The sequence below is a fragment of the Harmonia axyridis genome, chromosome 2, assembly GCF_914767665.1.
Source record: "Harmonia axyridis chromosome 2, icHarAxyr1.1, whole genome shotgun sequence".
Classification (NCBI taxonomy): Eukaryota; Metazoa; Arthropoda; class Insecta; order Coleoptera; family Coccinellidae; genus Harmonia; species Harmonia axyridis.
Window position 1 is genome coordinate 5912032 of NC_059502.1, and position 19985 is coordinate 5932016.

Below are 19985 nucleotides of genomic sequence, written 5' to 3' on the forward strand. Positions count from 1 at the left end.
GTGCTGAGTAGGGATTCACACGGCTTGGCTTGATTTTCAAGCTAACAGGCCAATTGAAAAGTACCCGGTCTGTCATAGTAAAACACGTTTTTTTGGGCAAAATTCGATTTTATTATTCAACATAGTTGCCTTCGAGGGCGCTACAGCGATTATAGCGATCTTACAACTTTTCGATACCATTTTTGTAGTACGATTTGTTTTTCGCTTCAAAATAGGCCTCGGTTTCGGCGATTACTTCTTCATTGGCGCTGAATTTCTTTCCAGCGAGCATTCTTTTGTGGTCTGACAACAGGAAAAAGTCGCTGGAGGCCAGATCTGGCGAATACGGTGGATGCAGAAGCAATTCGAAGCCCAATTCATGCAATTTTGCCATTGTTTTCATTGATTTGTGACACGGCGCGTCTTGATGAAACAGCACTTTTTTCTTCAAATGGGGCCGTTTTTTGAAGATTTCATCCTTCAAACGATCCAATAACGCTATATAACAATCGCTGTTGATGGTCTGGCCCTTTTGGAGGTAATCGATGAATATTATACCTTGCGCATCCAAGAATACTGATGCCATAACCTTGCCAGCTGACTGTTGTGTTTTCCCCGCTTTGGATTCCGTTCATCGAGTGCAGTCCACTCAGCTGACTGTCGATTGGACTCCGGAGTGAAATGATGGAGCCATGTTTCATCCATTGTCACATATCGACGGAAAAATTCTGGTTTATTGCACTTAAACAGCTTCAAACATTGTTCAGAATCATCAACACGTTGTTGCTATTGATCGATTGGGAGCTCGCACGGCACTTATTTTGCACACAGCTTTCTCATGAACAAATATTCGTGAATGATATGATGTACACGTTCAGATGATATCTTCACAATGTCTGCTATATCGATCAACTTCACTTTACGGTCATTCAAAATTATTTTGTGAACTTTTTTAATTTTTTCGTCGGTGACAGCCTCTTTTGGGCGTCCACTGCGTTCGCCGTCTTCGATGCTCGTTTCACCACGTTTAAACTTAGCAAACCAATCAATGATGGTTGATTTTCCTGGTGCAGAGTAGCTACACTCACAACGAAATATCTCACAAACTAATGGTCGGGCTGCTGTCAAATTTTGACACGTATCGTTTGAAGGTTGGTATACTAACTAAAAATCATATGGATTTATAACTAGCACCGCCATCTGTGCATCAGACCAGGGACTTTTCAGCTGGCCTAGTACTTGGCTTGAGCTTGACTTGATTTCAAGTAAAGCTCAAGTCAAGTAGTAGGTTTTCTATATCAAGTCAAGTTTAGTATTTTTTTTTAATTCCTCAATTAGATACAACAAGGCGACATTTAGCTTGAAGCTACTCTTACATGGAACCTCAATTCATTGATAAATGATCATTGATAAATGTATTCATTTATCAAGTACTTGAATCATATCAAGCTACTTGATTTTTAGTAGTTTTTTTGTGTAGTGTCACTTCAATAAAAAAATGATGAAATAAGAAGGGACCTTGCAAAAAACACTTTATTTATTAAACTTATTGTATAAAAAACCGAAAATATCAACTTTTTTGTATTCGGAACATAAATTAAATCATAAAAAATTAAAAAATGATAATAGATTAAAGTTTCTCAATATTGGGAAATCTTAATATTGAGAAACCTCCAGGGGGTAATTACTCCCAGTACCCCCCATTTCTACGCCCTTGCACATACTGTTAATTGAAACAGATTCTAAGTATTGAAAAAAACCCTTATCTATATGAAACTGAATATTTATGAGAACTTTGAACTTTAATAATCACTCCAAAGATCAACGCCACCAAAGCATGAATACATCAAGAATTCATTAGCATACGCTGCATAGATCAAAACGCAGCAGATAGTTGAACTCGAGTTTTATGATATCCACATATCGATTTTCAGAATGTCCTCATCGACGATTTTATTATTATCAGAGAATTTTAATCTGTTCTTACTTTTGTTGTTTCCGAGTCTACCGAAGAAAAAGAAAATTTTATGATCACTTGTTGCGTTCATTCAAACTTAACAATCTGCACAACCTTAGTTTCGTGTCTGTCTGTGTGTTCACTGAATATTTCTCTCCTTATCTGAATGCCATAATTTTGGAATTATAGCTACGTTTACAATATCTTCGCCAAAGTTAAAATAACACAAAATAATTAATACAATAACAACTTTTATGTTTCAATGAATCAGTATTGGAAAGTTTTAAAATCGCATGGCTTGTATTGAAGTAAATAAAAAACATTTTGATCATCTATGTAAAATGATGGTCACCTGCCTTCAGTTTTTTTTGTTAACTGAAGGATTACGATGCAAAATACGCCATAGCGTGACGTAAAAGCGGCCCCAATGTTGTGCGCGCCGATAAATTGATAAATTTCTTAAACACTTTCACTTACAGCAGCAACATTTTCGTTCAAGCGTGCATTTAGATGATTTATGGACCTTAGGACAGATCCATTTTTACGCTCACAGCCTCAGATGGACGATTATGTCAACCATACTCTGCCCGTAATGCACGAATCATTATATTTATAGTATGTTTCACAATTTTCACACGTTCAGCAGTTGATGAACGATCCATATAATCAAATGGCTAACCGTCAAGTAAACATTTGACACTTCGGATGACAGTTCTGTTTGACATATGTCATTGAAACAAGGTTGTGAAATGCGGATCACGATATGGGTAAGTCAGTATATATATGTCCTTGCCCTTGAAATATACAGTAATAATAGTGATATAATAATTTATGTATTTTAATTTCAAGACTAATTTCAAGTAGAACACAAATATCCACTATAATCGAGCAGTGTATTTTCCAAATATCATAATTCAAACCTTATATACCCAATACCCCAAATTAGGCTAAAAATAGCATTGAAACAACGCCTCTTAGCTGGGTGTGTAAGTTTGAAATGTTCGGTGAAACCTTGAATTATGAAATGTTGCGTTTTCCAAACGATATTTTCGCGTGATTCATGTTGATATATTCGCTCCCCAATTGGCAATTTCGACGTTGTTCCAACTTTTTCTATTTATCATGGAGAATATAAACTAAACAACCTACCCATATCGACATTGTTTCTCGACTCAGTTTCATATTTTATTCAGCATCGTCATATAATTCAAGGTAATGAAAAGCAGTATCGGGTTTTCAAGAATATTTTATTTGATGTTCAGATGTATTGATTTTCATTTATAGTTCACCTGATGAAAAGTACATGTTAATCGCTATGATTGTTTCAAAGGTTGTTTTATTTTACTCGCGGAAGGAATATCTCTGAAAATTTTCTTGGGTCTTGAAAAATCAACCTTCCACAATGTGTTATTTTCGTCTTGTCACACTTTTATCTGTTTTAACTTCTAATTTACGCTTTTTTCGAAAAGAATTGTAATCCGACAAACCTTTTCCAATTGTAATGCAGAAAGTCTAATATTGAATTAAGAAAAGCAAATTGAATTTCAGAAGATTGAAATTGTGATTCAGAATTAGAAATTGTTATTCAAAATAGGGAATTTGAAATTCAGTAAAAGAACTGTATTTCAGAAACGGTAATTTGTATTTCAGAATAGCAATACCTATGTAGTTCAGATAAGGAAAATTGATTTCAAGGAAAATATAAATTGATATTGGGATTTGCTAATTTGGAATTCAGAAATACGAAATTGTAATTCAGAATTGATTACATGTATTTCAGAATTAATGAAAATGAATAGCCATATCTATGTTTTACCTGTGTTTCATAGTGTATCTCATTCGGTACTGTTCTGAATTACATATTACATTATCTGAAATTGAATTGTTGACCTCTGAAATACAATTTTCCTTTTCAGGAATTCAATTCACTATTCTGAATAAGAACTTCGTTTATCTGAATTACAACTTCTTAATGTGATGAAATCCAATTTCGTTTTTCTGAAATTGAATTAACTATTCTGAAATGTTTTTTTTTCTGAATTATACTTACCTATTCTGAAGTACCTACATGTTACCATTTCTAAAATAGAACTTTGATTATCTGAACTACAATACGCTCTATTAGTGATGACGTCACACACCGCAATTTTAGTTCCCCTGTCAGTGTTCGGAATCCAAACAAACAAATTGTCATTCAAATTAGTACGTTGTCGTTGAAGAAATTGACTTATTTTAATAAATAAGGTTATTGAAGGAACGATTTTACTATTAATTGATAGACAGAAAGCACGAGATTATTGCCAGTAAGTTCGAACTTGAAGTTCAACTAATAATCACGGCTTTTCACAAAATCTGGGGAATGATACAGGATTCAAACTTACTGGTATTAACCTCGTTCCTTCTGTCTAGCAATTAATACTGAAATCGTTCCTCAAATACTCTTATTTATGAAAATAAGCCAATTTCTTCAACGACACCGTACTAATTTGAATGATAATTTATTTGTTTGGATTCCGAACACTGACAGGAGAACCAAAAATGGCGGTGTGTGACGTCACGCTAATAGAGCGTATTGGAAAAAGTGTAGTAGTTCTATGAGGCTATTTATAAAACAAATAGGATACTTATGCCAAATTTTACTGAAATCGTATTAGAATTGTATCTGGTTTCCCAAATTCGTTGTCTAGTGAAGGGATCCCTGATCCCTTTGAGCTAAAAAAATGGATTTGGTCTCAAACAAAATCTCATAAATTGAACTGTTTTCGAGCTATAGAAGAAATTTGGAAAACATGAAACAAAAACATTCTATAGGTACTTTTTTCGGTAGAATCCATTCGTGTTACCATTTGTTTCTTATTGCTATTTGTTTTGAAGTTATAGTACAAACTTGTGTTCTCTCAATGTAAACCTTAAGAATTTATATAACAAATAAAATTGCTTTTATCTTCTTTTCGAAAATATATAACAATATGATATATAAATTCCTTATCAAACGATAAAAACCATCAAAAGTTTCAGTTCCACACGTCGAATCAAGTGTCTATCTATGAAAATCTGTAACTTCAGGTAATTTAAATATCCGGTGGCCACCAAGGTCTCCGGATTCAACCCCGTTAGATTTTTTCCTTCAGTCACATTTAAAGAACAACATTTATCAATTCGAAAATATTGAAATGCTAAAAAAAATCTAACGATGTTAAATCCGGAGACCGCCACTGCTGTTTTTATTGAAAACTGTGTATAACTTCATTTGAGGACATTTCCCAAGATGCCATTCCGGCCCTGCGTCCAGCCCTATGTGCCCCAAATCCCGAATCGGGTCAATGGCAACTGAATGCACCAAAACGGTGAGTGAGAGAGACGGCAACATTGGTGGCACGGCTCTCACCGGACCAAGGTCATGTGCGAAGTTTGCTGGAATCGGGACGCCCAGGCCTGGATGCGACACCACGCTGTCTTCCCCGTCTGCACGCTCCTATCCTCTCAATGAATCTGCCCCAATTCGATGTAGGAAAAGTTTATCATACTATCCGCAGTAATAAATTTTCGATGGCTGGAACATCCTCTATGGTACCGATTCAGATGAATATTGATGGTTTATCGATAGAGGTCACGAAAATTCTATGATCACTGATTATTTTAATATCGCGTCGTACCGGTGAGAAAGAACTGCAAATTTTACACTGTGGTTTATTGTTTCTTCTATGGAAGCGAAATATATTAACTGACAAAGAAACTTCAACACCCAGAAGGAGCTGTTTAAATTTTAAATGGGTTTTTGGTAAAACATAGGTAGTATGTATAGCGAGGAGTAAATGATTGAAATTTGGAGGAAAAAACGAATTTTTTTAAATAACACGTCTCGGCATTGATGCAATAAGATGGTATATACGCTATATGCAATAAGATGGTATGTACGCTCAATTAGTGTGACGTCACACACCGCCATTTTTGGTTCTCCTGTCAGTGTTCGGAATCCAAACAAATAAATTGTCATTCAAATTAGTACGGTGTCGGTGAAGGAATTGGCTTATTTTCATAAATAAGAGTATTTGAGGAACGATTTCAGTATTAATTGATAGACAGAAGAAACGAGGTTAATACTAGTAAGTTCGAATCCTGTATCATTCCCCAGATTTTGTAAAAAGCCGTGTTTTTTAGTTGAACTTCAAGTTCGAACTTACTGGTATTAACCTCGTACCTTCTGTCTATCAATTAATAGTAAAATCGTTCTTTAAATAATCTTATTTATCACAATGAGCCAATTTCTTCAACGACACTGACAGGAGAACTAAAATGGCGGTGTGTGACGTCATCACTAATAGAGCGTATTTCTTCCTGAGAGATACAATCCCAAGCTACTAGCTGTACTTCATGTTTCAGAGCCGCCAAAGTCCGTGGGAGCTGAGGTAAATTTCCGAACCTTCTACCCATGATGTTCCAAACATGCTCTATGGGAGAAAGATCGGGGGATCTGGGCGGCCATGGCAAAAGATTCACATGGGTCGCTTCGAAAGAGTTTAAACTAACTCTGGAAAGATGAGGTCGGGTATTATTTTGCTGAAATATTGGATTTTCGAGCCGGTTAAGGTAAGGGAAATCATATGGCTCCACTTTTCAACGCAGCTCTGGCATGTTACCTCGAATCAAGACTAAAGGTGACCTACTTGCATGTGCAATAGCACCCCATACCATAACGCCTACTGTCCGGTGTACATGACGCTCAACATCGAACTGAGGTTCACGCCTTTCTCCCCAACGTCGTCAACCCTTCTTCGGCCATCATGTGCACCCAAGGAGAATCGAGATTCATCAGAAAAGACGACCTGATGCCATTCCACATTCTAATGTAGACGTTCTCTGCACCACTGTAATCGTTGCCGGCGATGCTCAACCATCAGAGGTAACACAAGATGGGGTCGATAATGCTGCTATCCAAAAGACCTTATCTGGCGGTAAACCGTTCGGACAGTTACAGGTGGCCTTGTTCTCTAACCACTCATCAGCCAAAGATCGAATTGTCGCAAATAATGGGTCTTTTTTAACTTCATTTCTGCCCCTTCGACGTCCGGTGCCTACTGATCTTAGATTTTGGTCATTATCAAACCACGTTTGACAACATCTCATAACAGTAGTTGGATTTCTGTTCGTACGGTTAACAATTTATGAAAATGCCTTCCGTAGACCAATAATTCGACCTCTTTCGAATTCACTTAGCTGGCGATAAATTCCGCGTACCTACCTACACGTGCTCTAGGCATTTTAACGACAACTAAAAATCCAAGCAATTCATGTTTTCAGTTTCATGTTTGGGCTGTCGAGTTTTCGAGAAATGTTTTTTTTTATTTTAATTCCTTGTTTTTCGCTATAAAAATTCATGTATCGTATTTTTGAGTTGGAAGGATCAATATGCATGTTGAAAAATGAAAAAAGACTTTCTTCTGCATAACTTTCATATGAATTCGGTACTGTACGCCCCCCTCCCTTTGAAGAAATCCTGTATCCTCGCCCCTGTATATATATCTAGGCATAGAATCGAATTTAACATCGATGTAGTTCATATTTGGCACGATTAAATGTGAATTTCTTAATTGCAGAAAAACTTATATACATTATCTTATGATGAATTGTTTGATAGCTTGCAGTCATGAAATTATTATAAAAATAGCAAAGTTTCTGAACACGTGATAATTTCACCCTTGACCTTTAGTGTCGATAGATGTGCCCTATCGTTCCTTGAATCCTGAAGAAATGTTGGGATATTGTACGAGGTTTGTCCAGAATGTAAAGATGAAAACGACTATGAATCTTCTGTAAATTTTTCTCAGTATATCCAGAAATGAGTAAAGTGATTTTAATGAAACAATTTAACAATTTCTAAACTTCGTTGAGGCGTGTATTTCTTCCATGATTGAATAACATAACCTAGTAAACACAAAAATGACATAAGAAATGTCAAAAAATAATACATTGTTGCCATTATAACCATTTTGGGTGATACAAACAATAAATTCATTATTATTATTTTAATTATTATTATTATTATTATGCCCACAAGAAAACCCTTTAGATGTGTAATAATACGATTGTCTATTATTGAAAAAAAATGTGCATTATTCTCAATACAAATATCCATCCCCAGTAAAGTTAATTGAATGCACATTATAATTCATTTAGCTTTTGAAATGCAATATTATTTTATATTCCGTGGAGATTCAACCCTTCATTCTAACCATGTCTTGTATAAAACTCGATCGCATTCATAAGTAATATTTATCTAGCTTTCTCTGGATGTGGAGGAGGGGAACCATACATTAGAGTCACGAAGTATTACGTGCCGTAGCCATTTTGTACCAGCTTTTTGAAGGTTGGGAAAACCATTACCTTCCTCCGACCCTGAACTTCGATATTATTACATACCCGTTCTTTCGTTTCGAACATTTTCAAGAAATTCGCGAATTCAAATATCCATTGTCAGTGTGTCGCCCTCTTTATTTGAAAATTAAAACTCAAGAGATCCAAGAACTGTGGTCTGGCCAGCAAGTAAGATGCCTAGAAATCTCTATACATCTTAGCAAGCTTTAAAATAATCTAATAGGTGTCGACCCAAGCAATAGTTAAAGGATTTATTACTCATTTAAAATTAATTTAAATTGAAATTAATCTCTATCAAGTGCAGAGACTGCAGAGTGTCAATCAAATGATTGTGGTTAAAAGAGAAACAACTAAATACCAATAATTTTTATTATTTCGAATCAAAGAAAATATGAGTTACTATAATTATGGTTGCATTCTAATGGCACCATCTAATCTTATGACTTCTCCATTCAACATTGGATTTCTAATGATACTTTCCACCAACTGAGCATATTCTTCAGGATATCCCAGTCTTGAAGGGAAAGGAACAGATTTTTCTAAAGATGCAATAACTTTTTCTGGCAACTGGTCCAATAATGGTGTTCTAAACAGTCCTATAAAAAAATTGCATTTAATATAAAAATATTACATAAAATATATTATATTCTAACCTGGGGCTATCGTAACTACCCTAATGCCTTGGGTAGCTAAATCTCTAGCTAAGGGTAAAGTCATTCCAACGACACCTCCTTTAGATGCAGAATATGCCACTTGGCCCATTTGTCCATCGAATGCTGCAACGCTAGCTGTGTTTACAACAACACCTCGTTCGCCGCTTTCGTTTGCTTCATTTTGACCTATTAGTCCTACTGCCAATCGGATAACATTGAATGTTCCTAAAGTGTTTATCTGGAAAATTGTTATACAATCTACTTATTGAAGATAAATTAATTTAATTTGAATAATATTTTCAATAAGTTGGCGCAATACCAAATATAATGAAACTTACAGTAAGTACTTTAGTAAAATCTTCTAAACTATGTGGCTGATTCTTTTTGAAATTATATGTCTTATTAGCAGATCCTATTCCAGCACAATTTACAAGGTAATTTAGCTTTCCAAATTTATCTTTGGTCAATTTCAATGCTTCATTCACATCTTTTTCGGAAGTAATCTGCGACAAAATTCCACTTTTAATATAATGATCTTGCAACAATAGTCTTTTTAACTCACATCAACAGGTGCGAAAACAGCTCTATCATCTCCTAAACCTTTGGATAATTCATTGCCTTTGGAAGATGGTAGATCGCATATAACAACTTTGCTTCCCTGTTGAACTAACCTTTCAACTGTGGCTTTTCCTAAACCAGAAGCTCCACCCGTAACCAAAGACACTGCACCCTGTGAATGCAATCATATCAATTATAAAAAGGGTTATTGATAAGAAATATAACATCAGAAATATGTATGTTTACTCCTATTAATAATTTTATGGAAATAAATAAACTGAGTACCTTTAACATTTTTATGAGAAAACCAATCGTCGCGGAAAATAAACTAGAAATTTGAAAGTAAATATGTTTTCTAACCTAACATTATAACGAAACTTCCATAATTTGAATATATTCAAATATATTTCTACTACATATATGTAGTAAAAATATAAGAACTTTGTACCCATGATAATAGAGATAAATAATTTATGATAAATATTCATTAACCATGAAGGAAAGTATCAAGAAAAAATAATTTTGATTTCAGGATTATTTCAATAATAACATAGAATACTTCTATAAATTTTGAAAGTTGCAATTTCTACCACTAGATGCTTCTACTCTCCACAAAAATTGGCATAATTTAATTTCTTTCTGAATTAAGAACATTTAAAATGATTATCAGTGATGATGAACCCTTGAAATCCTTATATCTGTCTACCAAAATGTTTTTCAGAAACTGTAAGAGCTTCATATTAGTTGCATGGATAATCCTAGCTCGAGAATTTCCTAAGTTATTGACTAAAAAATCGAATTATAAATTTTTTAATAAGAAGTCTTAATCCAAATGGTTACAATAAAATTTATAGTATTAATATTATTCATGTGAAAAAATTCACTTCATGTGAAATTCTCGGTAATTTCCTCAACAGATTTCAGATTTAACTTTCAGTTAATTAAAACACAAAAAGAAAATTCAATTATCTATTCAACCTAAAGATACACTCAGAAATGCAACCTCAAAGCACCATCTAGTCTTATAGTCTCCCCATTCAACATTGGATTATCAATGATATTTTCAGCTAGCATAGCAAATTCGTCAGGATTTCCTAACCTTGGAGGAAAAGGTACGGATTTTTCTAGAAAAGCTACTACTTTCTCAGGTAAAGCAGATAATATTGGAGTTCGGAAAAGACCTGAAATAAACAAAATGAGGATGTTTTCCAAATAATCCCATTTATTTACCTGGTGCTATTGTTACAACTCTGATTTTTTGAGAGGCTAGGTCTCTAGATAATGGCAGAGTCATTCCGACAATTGCCCCATTAGAAGCTGCATATGCTACTTGTCCAATTTCTCCATCATATGCTGCTGTACTGGCAGTATTTAATATAACTCCTCTTTCCCCATTTTTATTTGGTTTATTTTTACCTATAAGACCTACAGCTAATCTGATGACATTGAAAGTACCTATCGTATTCACCTTAAAACAGATCATTATTTTATCATTAACTCATATAATTCTTCACTCACTTCAAGAACTTTAAGAAAATCAGCTATATCATGTGAAAGACCTTTGTTAAAATTATAGGTTTTAAAAGCTACTCCAATTCCAGCACAATTAACTACATTGTGTAATTTTCCAAATGTTTTTTGGGTTACCTCCAATGCATTTTTTACATCTTGCTCAGAGACTACCTGAATAAAAACTCATCTCAGCATTATTTTTTTCTTAACTGCATTCGCTTACATTCACAGGAACAAACACACATTTGTCTTCACCTAATGATTTTGATAATTCATATCCCTTAGACGATGAGAGATCGCAGATAACAACTTTGGAGCCTTGCTGAATAAATCTTTCCACTGTAGCCTTACCAAGACCTGAAGCACCACCTGTTACTAAGGAAACTGCTCCCTACAAAACACAAAATTGGGTAATTGCAATATTTACAGAATAAAACTAAAATAAGATAATTGAGAAACAATATAAGAATATTGATATACTGAAAAATTGTTACTACTCTCTAGTATTTATATTATAAGCAAACCTTCAGCATCGTTAATTTGTTGATAAAACTTATTCTTTCTAATAAATTTTTAAATTTTTTTGTTTATGGTTTTAAAGGTTGGATAGAGATTCTGAGGTTAGTTGATTAGGATGTCCAACAAACCAAAGATGTTTCTCACTTTGCAACGGACTAACTCTAAAAATAAATACAAAAGATATGGAACTCGAAATAGAATTTATCCTATAAGAGAAAAACTGGTTTGATTCAAATTTAAAACAATAGTTGAAATGTTGAAGATTAGCTAATTGTATTATAATTCATCAATAAATGGAACACAATCAACGAATCAACTGATCCAAATGTGGAAATTGCACAGAATAGAAAATTGTGTCACATTCAAATATAAACGTCAAATAGGCCAATCGCTAACGTTACGTTTAGTTTAAAATTTTTTGTACTTTTGTGGGTTTACGTTAACACGAATTGCAGTATTTGCAAAGATGATTGGTTAACACTAAAAGAATTTTATTTTTGAAAATGGAAGAAATAAATGAAATATCCAGTACATCTATTTCAAACATATCAACTGAAAATGATACAGTGGATTCATTTATCGATGAGCTTCTGAACAAAAATACTGAAGCTTTGAAAAAAAATGATCTCAATTCCATATCCTCCTCCATATCAAAACAATTGGATAAAATAATTGAAAGCCATGAAACGGATGAAGCCACTAAGTGTACCAAATATCTTACTGCTTCTAAAAGAATCAAAAAGAAACATGAAGGTTCTATGAAGTATCACATGGAGGAAATAAAAATGCAAAAAGAGATTAGAGAACTTGAAAGGAAATTAAATTCATGTTTACTAAGGAATCAAATGATATCACAAGAAGTTTTGGCACTTCAACAGAAAAAAGCTGCAACAGAAGAAGCTCTAAGTTTAGCCAAATGGTATTATTCCAGTGTATGGGATATGGATATCGAAATAAAGGAGTCTAAAGAAGATCGATTCACATGTATTATAAATTTCAAATTTGATCGTGGAATGTATCCCATTGAGTTTGTGATTGACAGAAACAATCGAGAAATGATAGATTGGAATGGTAGTTCTTTACTTACAGAACAGGAAGAAGATGAAATGAAGAAAAGATATTCTGAAAATCCAGATATTTATTTTCCTCAGGTCTTGTCCGAATTGAGAATGCTGGCATTAAATAAAATCAAAATGTCCTAATATTGTTTATAATTGATTTACTAATATAGTACTGTATGTATATATATTTATAATTGTATGTTATATTTGAAATCGAAATGGCTATTTTTCAGAATACAAGAATTTGAGAGGTTTGAAATAAAAGTTTGCAAGAAAAAAAATCAAGAATTTATATATAATTTATGAAATTAAATAAGATTTCGAAGTAACTTATTTCATTGAGTTCAATCATTGGTTGATGGAAAAAATCGCCTCTTTTTAAACTCATTTTTTTTTATGCATAGAAAAATATTTCTGATGCTTTTTCTCCAAAAGGCCTTAACTGAAGTATGTTATTGCTTGTTGTAATTTTTACATCACTATTTAGTTCACGGAAAAAAAGTACATACTGTACAGATCTAAGTATGCCACCTTCCCATAATGATAATTTTATTAGATAATTAGTATACCTGGTCTGAACTTAAAGGGAACAATATGAGTTTTGAAAACAAGAAATTAAATTTTTTCTATGCTCAAGATTATCTGTCACAGAAATATATAAATTAACTCAATATTTATCTTTTCAATTCATCATGTATTAGTTTTAAAAATTAAAAATACTCTTCAAGAAACTTCAAAAATGATATGACACAACGAGTATATCCTTTATATCTTTGTTATTTTCTAGTCATATTAGGTAAATTCAAAATTGAACATTTATCATGTAAATCACAAGTCTACTAAACAATTGTTAGACGAAGATTTGTTTTGAATTAAACCTCATGTTTGCCTGTATTTGCTAAGAAAGAATCGGAAAATGATACAAATGGGTGGTTACCTCCAAGTAACCGTGATAGTTGCCATTATACTTAAGATGATGCTTCGTGTATGGGCCTATTCAGGATTAGTACTTGTGTTCTGCTTTTTGCTTTATTACATGTATGGAGGCATTTTTGCTTTCACTTTACTCTTTATGTCTATTTTAGGTAAATTATGTTCATTGATAACACCAACACACTGTTATAATTATATGATTTCAGGAATATTATACCATGCACAGGATAATTTTTTATTTTATCCTGAGGTACCAAGTCATTCCAGAGTGTACATTCCTATTCCTTCAATGTTTGGATTACCATATGAAAGTTTATATACCAAAGCATCAGATGGAACACTAATTCATATGTATTTTATTCATCAACCTATTGAGCGAAGAAAAAATTCCCCTACCATTCTGTTTTTCCACGGGAATGCGGGAAATATGGGTCATCGTTTACAGAATTGTGTAGGCTTATATCATAATTTACACTGTAATATTCTTCTAGTCGAATATAGAGGATACGGACTTTCAGAAGGTAGTCCAACTGAGGAAGGATTGTACTTAGATGCTAAGGCAAGCCTTGAATATATATTAACAAGAAATGATATAAACAACAATGAAATAATAGTGTTTGGAAGATCTTTAGGTGGAGCTGTAGCTATAGATTTAGCTTCACGAGATGACTATTCACTGAAAATTTGGTGTGTAGTCGTTGAGAATACTTTTACCAGCATTCCTGATATGGCTAGAGTTATTTTTGGTTGGAAATTGTTTAATTTATTACCATTGGTTTGCTACAAAAACAAGGTGAGATATTTCGTTTGATCTAAGAACAATTTATAAGAAGTTGTAAATATAAAGCCATTCAATTTTTCCATTTTGATATTAGTCAAAACAATCCTTAATATAAGTGATTTACTTTCCCAATTTTGGAAGATTGATTCATTTTTTATTGATTCAGTAATTACTGATGGATTTCAAATAATTATCAATGTTTAAAATATTACAGACATCCTGTGACTTTCACCATTTTATTTCTTTAGAGTGTTATTGTTCCAAAACTCACAAAGTGCTCAATTGGGAGCTGAGTTTTTGTTGTATTTCTAATGATTATATCAACTGATCTTCGTCAAGTATTGACTGCTTTGAAAATTATAAAATAAAAATCATTTAAAAAGTGAAAATCTGTTGAAACTACAATTGTTCATTTGTGGTAATTTAACTTTTTTATTTTTCAGTTTCTTTCATTAAACAAAATGAAGTTGTCTAGGGTACCAACATTGTTTATATCTGGTTTAGCAGACACTCTGGTGCCACCAAGAATGATGAATGAGTTACATGGCTCTTGTAACAGTTATGTAAAGCAACTTCTTCAATTCCCAGCTGGAACTCACAACGAAACTTGGACATTACAAGGCTACTATCATTCTTTAGCCATGTTTCTCCAAAATTGTAGAATTAAAAATCCTAAGTCTAACAAAGATGTATTTATGAATTATTCTGAGAAAAAAAGAGATAGGATAGAAATACTTTGAACATTGTAAATAAGAAAATTGTCAATAACTGGCATTTTGTTGTCACAAATATATTTTTTCAATCGATGATGACAGAAATGGTCGTTTTTTTGAGATATGTTCTCTTGTATGAACATAGACATGAACCCTGTACATTTCAAGGCATCACTATTTTTCTTTGTTATAAATATTTAGCCATTTATGAATTGAGTTATACCAAAATTTAACAAAATTCTGTTATAAGATTCTCTTCAACTAGGAAGTTTTGATCATTTGATTATGATATATAATATTTTTAATAAGTTTATTAGCAATCAAAATACAATAATTTCTATGAACTAATTAGTTAGCAAAGAACATTTATCATGGTGACGACTCTTTTGGTTAAGAGACCTCTTTATCCTAATCTGAGGTGAGTTGGCCAGGTTCTATCGAGCCTTCTATTTGGTTGCTCCAGAAGTGGTTGAATGAGAGGATATGTGGGTTTATCACGTCTCATATTTTTTGGAGGGATAATAAGAAAGTTTGAGCTAATTTTTAAAATTTAACTTAATCAGTTTATTTCTTTGCTTAATATCATTACTATAATTGTGACTTTTATGCGATAACATAGATAAACTAATGATTAAGCCAACGAAGTACTATATATGTAAAAAATAAATGCAAATTGGTATTGTCAATGGAATGATTACATGTTAACATGATCTATATTTAGGTATCTAAATAAAGCGAAAAGCTACTGCTAACATTTTAAAGCCTGAAATGTATGTTGCATTACGTATGAAGTAATTACTTAAATTGAATCAAAATTTGGTTCTTCAGAACCATACTTCAATTGTATAGCCTTGAAACATTTATCTGGACCATTGTAAACCGCTTGAACCGCAGAATCTGTGAGCATATTTTTCTTCCATTCGTGAAGAGTTGGAATGCTATCTTCAGAAAATGGTAGTTTTTGTTCAACCAAATAATCTAAGACCTTAGCCCTCTCTGCCCAAGGCCATAACATATAATCGATCATGCCTGGCTTATCGCCACCAAAAAATGTTGTACCTTTCAGTTTCAGCTCATTTTCAAAAGGTTCCATGGTAGAAAGGAATTCTTTTACCCACTCTTCAGGAGTTTTTTCTTTAGCATTGGTCATGCATTTTCCAAATAGTCCAGTTACACCACCAACTTTTTCTATCAACTCTTTTTCCCTTCTGGCAGCTTCAGGTTCGGCAGAGTATAAAGCAGGCGTGGAATAAGTTTCATCTAAATAATTACATATATCTAAGCTTTCCGTTATAATTTTATCGCCAGTATCTAAGGCAGGAACTTTCTCTGATGGGTTGATGGAGGCGTACCATTCTGGTTTCTTTTTCAAATTGATGTTAACAGCCTGATATGTTAGACCTTTTGCATGCAAAACAAGTCTTACTCTCTGAGCATATGGACAATATTCAAAGGAATATAAACGCAGTGGTTCAGACTTAGGCGGTATTTGAGATCCTTCTGATAAGTGAGGAGTTTTGATTTCCATTTTGCGAGGAATAAATGTAAGAAACTGTTTTCAACAAGTTCTTAATACTTCTTAACCGCAAATCTGTCAAAATTATTGACTTGGACAGTTATGCCATCTACACCACTCGAGTAAAATGAATTTGATAATTCAAAAAGAATCCTTTCTTTGAAACCTCTTATAATTATTATTTTGATTATTTCAATATGCAAAAATATCCAAATTATAGTCGTTATTTGAAAAATATTTTAAAATCTCGAACATGACAGATAAAATTCATATGCATCTCAAAATGTTAAACTTGAAATCTTCACACTTAATTTCGAAAAGCAATTTCACGAGAAATTTTTCATTAGCAAATTGTAAAATAAACTAAAGTAAGAAAAATATATATATTTCATTACTGTTATAATTAATTGACGCCGATTTCGAACAAGAAAAATTAGATGTATGTTACGTAGATATTTTTCTTCTTTAACGGAGCATAGAATATTAAAACTGCATTACTGTGGTCAAAATAGTTCCCTCTTTCTTTAGATGAAACAAGAAGGTTGGAAACATTTCGGGGCATCATGGTACGTATATCTGAATTTACCTAATTTTACATTTGTAATCTTTGAAAGTAATTTTGAAATATGGTAGTTATTCTCGAAATATTGCTGTGAGAATTTCATCTAATATTCTATTTTTTTTTCAGGGTATAGATATCGAACACAAATACGATCGTAAGGTTCGAAGGACCGAACCTAGATCCCAAGATGTATATTTACGACTTTTGGTGAAAGTAAGTTTTTGCAGATGATAATTTCTGAATATAAATTTAATCCAACGTATTACAGCTCTACCGATATCTGGCTAGACGTACAGATGCCAAATTTAACAAAATAATATTGAAGAGGCTTTTTATGAGCAGGATTCATCGTCCCCCAATAAGCATAGCTCGTATTGTAAGATTCATGAAGAAACCCGGTCGTGAAAACCTTACAGCAGTAATTGTTGGTAACGTTACTGATGATTCTCGCATTTGGGAGCTTCCCAAATTGACCATTTGTGCTTTGAAAGTATCTGACAAAGTTCGTGCCAGAATTGTGAAAGCAGGTTAGTGACTTCATTGTTTATATTTCATCTGCAGTTATAAATTGCTTCATAGAAGTTTTTAGTCATATACATTGCACTACTACATATTTATTAGTGCTCCATAAATTGAATTCATTTAATGGTATGGTGCTAATTTGAAGTATATGGTTCAGTTGAATAAGTGATTTCCACTTCTTGCCCTCTGTCTATTTTCTTGAACTTTTGAAATTGGTTAGGTTCAAAATTAAATTATATTCTGATCAATTCATTATCTATCTACCATTCGTTATCTCTCAAATTTGGTATTGTGATGTTACTAAATCAATTTTGTCAAGTCTCCATAATAGAATATTGAATCTAGTACTTCATAAGTCTTTCTCCTTTTTCACAACATCAATTTGTATTCTTAGGAGTAGTGCCTGTTGCTAACTGAACTTTTCTTTTAGGTGGTGAAGTTATTACTTTCGATCAACTTGCTCTGAGATCTCCACTTGGACAGAAGACAGTCTTGATGCAAGGGCGTAGAAACGCTAGAGAATCTGTGAAACACTTCGGCCCAGCTCCAGGTGTTCCCCACTCTCACACTAAGCCATTCGTAAGGTCAAAGGGACCCAAGTTTGAACGTGCTAGAGGACGTAGGAAGTCTTGTGGTTATAAGAAATAAGCATTTTAATTTGCTATGACAATATAACATTCAAGTAAATTTTTTTTTGTTTTCTTCCTAGTTTTTATTTGGATTACCTAATAAAGAAATTCAGTTCAAATTTTGGTTGTTATTGGAATTTTAAATGTCAAGACCAATTTGTTGCTAAGTACTGACTAGAGATTGGTTAAAGATGTGAAATCATCAGAATTTAATTCGTATCAGGAATTTAATAAGATACTAAGTCTGATTAATAATCGGAACATGGTTGCTTACTTTGAACATTACTTTCTTGGATTGTTGAAGGAACTAAATTTTTTTGATCTATGAAGTTTATAATTGATGTGTTACGAATAGAAAAAAATTTATTTGCGGTTCCACTTTTTTTTGAAAACTGAGTCAGAAGCATATACAAGAAATTCATTATAAATTGAGAGAAATTTTCATTATCTTGGGCCCATAATGCTTTGAGTTGTATCTTACGACTTTCAATGTTGGGGAAAAGTAATAGGCTTGAAAAGCATCATATGAGTCTCGGCTGAAAAATCTGAGTTAGTTGTAGTTCGATACAACCATTTAAACAACTGCCTCAAAAGTCAGGATAACTATTATCATTGCCGACTTCCATGGAGATGGTACTTGGAAAGAAAAATCGGTTGAAATTCCTAGATTGTTAGTTTGATTCATAAATTTTGAAGGGAAAAATTTCATAAGTGTTTGTTCAAAGAAATTGACCTACATTTCAGTTTAGAAATTTCAAATATTTGTTTCGAAACAAACAACTTCGATGGGTAAGTTTTTTTAAAATAATGAAATTAATTAATCATTAAACTGATGAATAGATCTCCATTGGAGAACTGAAGAATATTTCTGCATTCAAAAAAAGCATGAGAAATATATTACTGGATAAATGTTATTATCATGTTAATGATTTCTTAAATGATAGTGAATTTAATTAATTGTGTACCACCTATAATATAATTGTTAAATGACTTGTCCTATATTGAATGTTCTCAATCTGAAGGATTAATAAAGATTATTATTATTATCTAAAGGTAATTACCTTTAGACGTTTAGGACATATGTTCATATGAAGTTTTTTTCTTAAAATGGGCCCAAAAATCACCCCTATAAATATTGACATTCAATTAGGAAATACCCTGTATAAATAAAATGAAAAAAAACAATTTCCACTGGATTAATTATTATTATTTTGTTTCATTTCATTTATAATGAATTTCCGCCAAATAAAGACCGAATCTATTTTATGAATACATTCGCAAACAAGTTGTTGCTATAACTTTATGATTTAGGTAAATCTATATACCTATAAAAGAGGATCTATAGATATATATTGTGTAAGGGCAGTAGTTTGAATAAATGACTGCACCAAATTGGAAAATTCTCTTTTTGACACTTCGAAGGATGTATTGTGGGTTGCCTGAGAGAAAGAATTGAAACGAAAATTATTCCTTCTTATTTCATTACAAGGATCATTAATACAATGCAAAAGCATTTAGGAACTCGTAATTTCGTTAATTGCTCATTTTATTTCATTATATATTTTGTTATTTACTTTCTTCATTAGTTACACCACCCCTGCGAAGCCGGGGCGGCAGCTAGTAAAGAATAATTTGAGAGGGTTACAGATAGATTTTGTGTTAATCGTATCCATGCTCATCTTCATCTGCAACAACAAAAATTACCACCACAATCC

At 32.8% G+C, this 19985-nt stretch overlaps 4 protein-coding genes across 4 annotated transcripts; 2 read left to right on the plus strand and 2 right to left on the minus strand.

Moving 5' to 3' along the window:
• Nucleotides 1-8670: 8670 nt before the first annotated feature.
• Nucleotides 8671-11809, minus strand: LOC123672113 (uncharacterized short-chain type dehydrogenase/reductase y4vI). The gene is made up of 10 exons (XM_045606103.1): nt 11559-11809; nt 11258-11425; nt 11041-11205; nt 10753-10990; nt 10517-10703; nt 9808-9850; nt 9527-9694; nt 9303-9467; nt 8965-9202; nt 8671-8907 (listed from the first exon to the last, which is right to left on the minus strand). Exons 1-10 carry the CDS (start codon nt 11565-11567, stop codon nt 8717-8719), a joined length of 1572 nt encoding a protein of 523 aa, XP_045462059.1. The 5' UTR covers nt 11568-11809; the 3' UTR covers nt 8671-8716.
• A 1457-nt stretch (nt 11810-13266) lies between these two features.
• Nucleotides 13267-15146, plus strand: LOC123672053 (protein ABHD13). The gene is made up of 3 exons (XM_045606019.1): nt 13267-13699; nt 13754-14340; nt 14772-15146. Exons 1-3 carry the CDS (start codon nt 13531-13533, stop codon nt 15066-15068), a joined length of 1053 nt encoding a protein of 350 aa, XP_045461975.1. The 5' UTR covers nt 13267-13530; the 3' UTR covers nt 15069-15146.
• A 432-nt stretch (nt 15147-15578) lies between these two features.
• On the minus strand, nt 15579-16647 carry LOC123672054 (pyrimidodiazepine synthase-like). The gene has a single exon (XM_045606021.1). The coding sequence runs from the start codon at nt 16567-16569 to the stop codon at nt 15841-15843; it is 729 nt and encodes a 242-aa protein (XP_045461977.1). The 5' UTR covers nt 16570-16647; the 3' UTR covers nt 15579-15840.
• Nucleotides 16648-16988: 341 nt separating this feature from the next.
• On the plus strand, nt 16989-18342 carry LOC123673172 (60S ribosomal protein L18). Its single transcript, XM_045607630.1, has 4 exons — nt 16989-17123; nt 17246-17332; nt 17388-17646; nt 18072-18342. The coding sequence occupies exons 1-4, from the start codon at nt 17121-17123 to the stop codon at nt 18287-18289; spliced, it is 567 nt and encodes a 188-aa protein (XP_045463586.1). The 5' UTR covers nt 16989-17120; the 3' UTR covers nt 18290-18342.
• The last annotated feature ends 1643 nt before the right edge of the window (nt 18343-19985 follow it).

Excerpts from the sequence above, each read along its gene's own strand:
- LOC123672054 (XM_045606021.1), bottom strand. The coding sequence starts at position 16,569 with ATGGAAATCAAAACTCCTCACTTATCAGAAGGATCTCAAATACCGCCT.
- LOC123672113 (XM_045606103.1), bottom strand. Across the intron at positions 10,991-11,040 it reads ATTTTCTTAAAGTTCTTGAA|GTGAATACGATAGGTACTTT; the intron begins GTGAGTGAAGAA and ends ATCTGTTTTAAG. Across the intron at positions 9,695-9,807 it reads TTCTCATAAAAATGTTAAAG|GGTGCAGTGTCTTTGGTTAC; the intron begins GTACTCAGTTTA and ends TTGCATTCACAG.
- LOC123672053 (XM_045606019.1), top strand. The coding sequence starts at position 13,531 with ATGATACAAATGGGTGGTTACCTCCAAGTAACCGTGATAGTTGCCATT. Across the intron at positions 13,700-13,753 it reads ACTCTTTATGTCTATTTTAG|GAATATTATACCATGCACAG; the intron begins GTAAATTATGTT and ends ATATGATTTCAG. Across the intron at positions 14,341-14,771 it reads TGGTTTGCTACAAAAACAAG|TTTCTTTCATTAAACAAAAT; the intron begins GTGAGATATTTC and ends TTTATTTTTCAG.
- LOC123673172 (XM_045607630.1), top strand. Across the intron at positions 17,333-17,387 it reads ATTTACGACTTTTGGTGAAA|CTCTACCGATATCTGGCTAG; the intron begins GTAAGTTTTTGC and ends AACGTATTACAG. Across the intron at positions 17,647-18,071 it reads TGCCAGAATTGTGAAAGCAG|GTGGTGAAGTTATTACTTTC; the intron begins GTTAGTGACTTC and ends CTTTTCTTTTAG.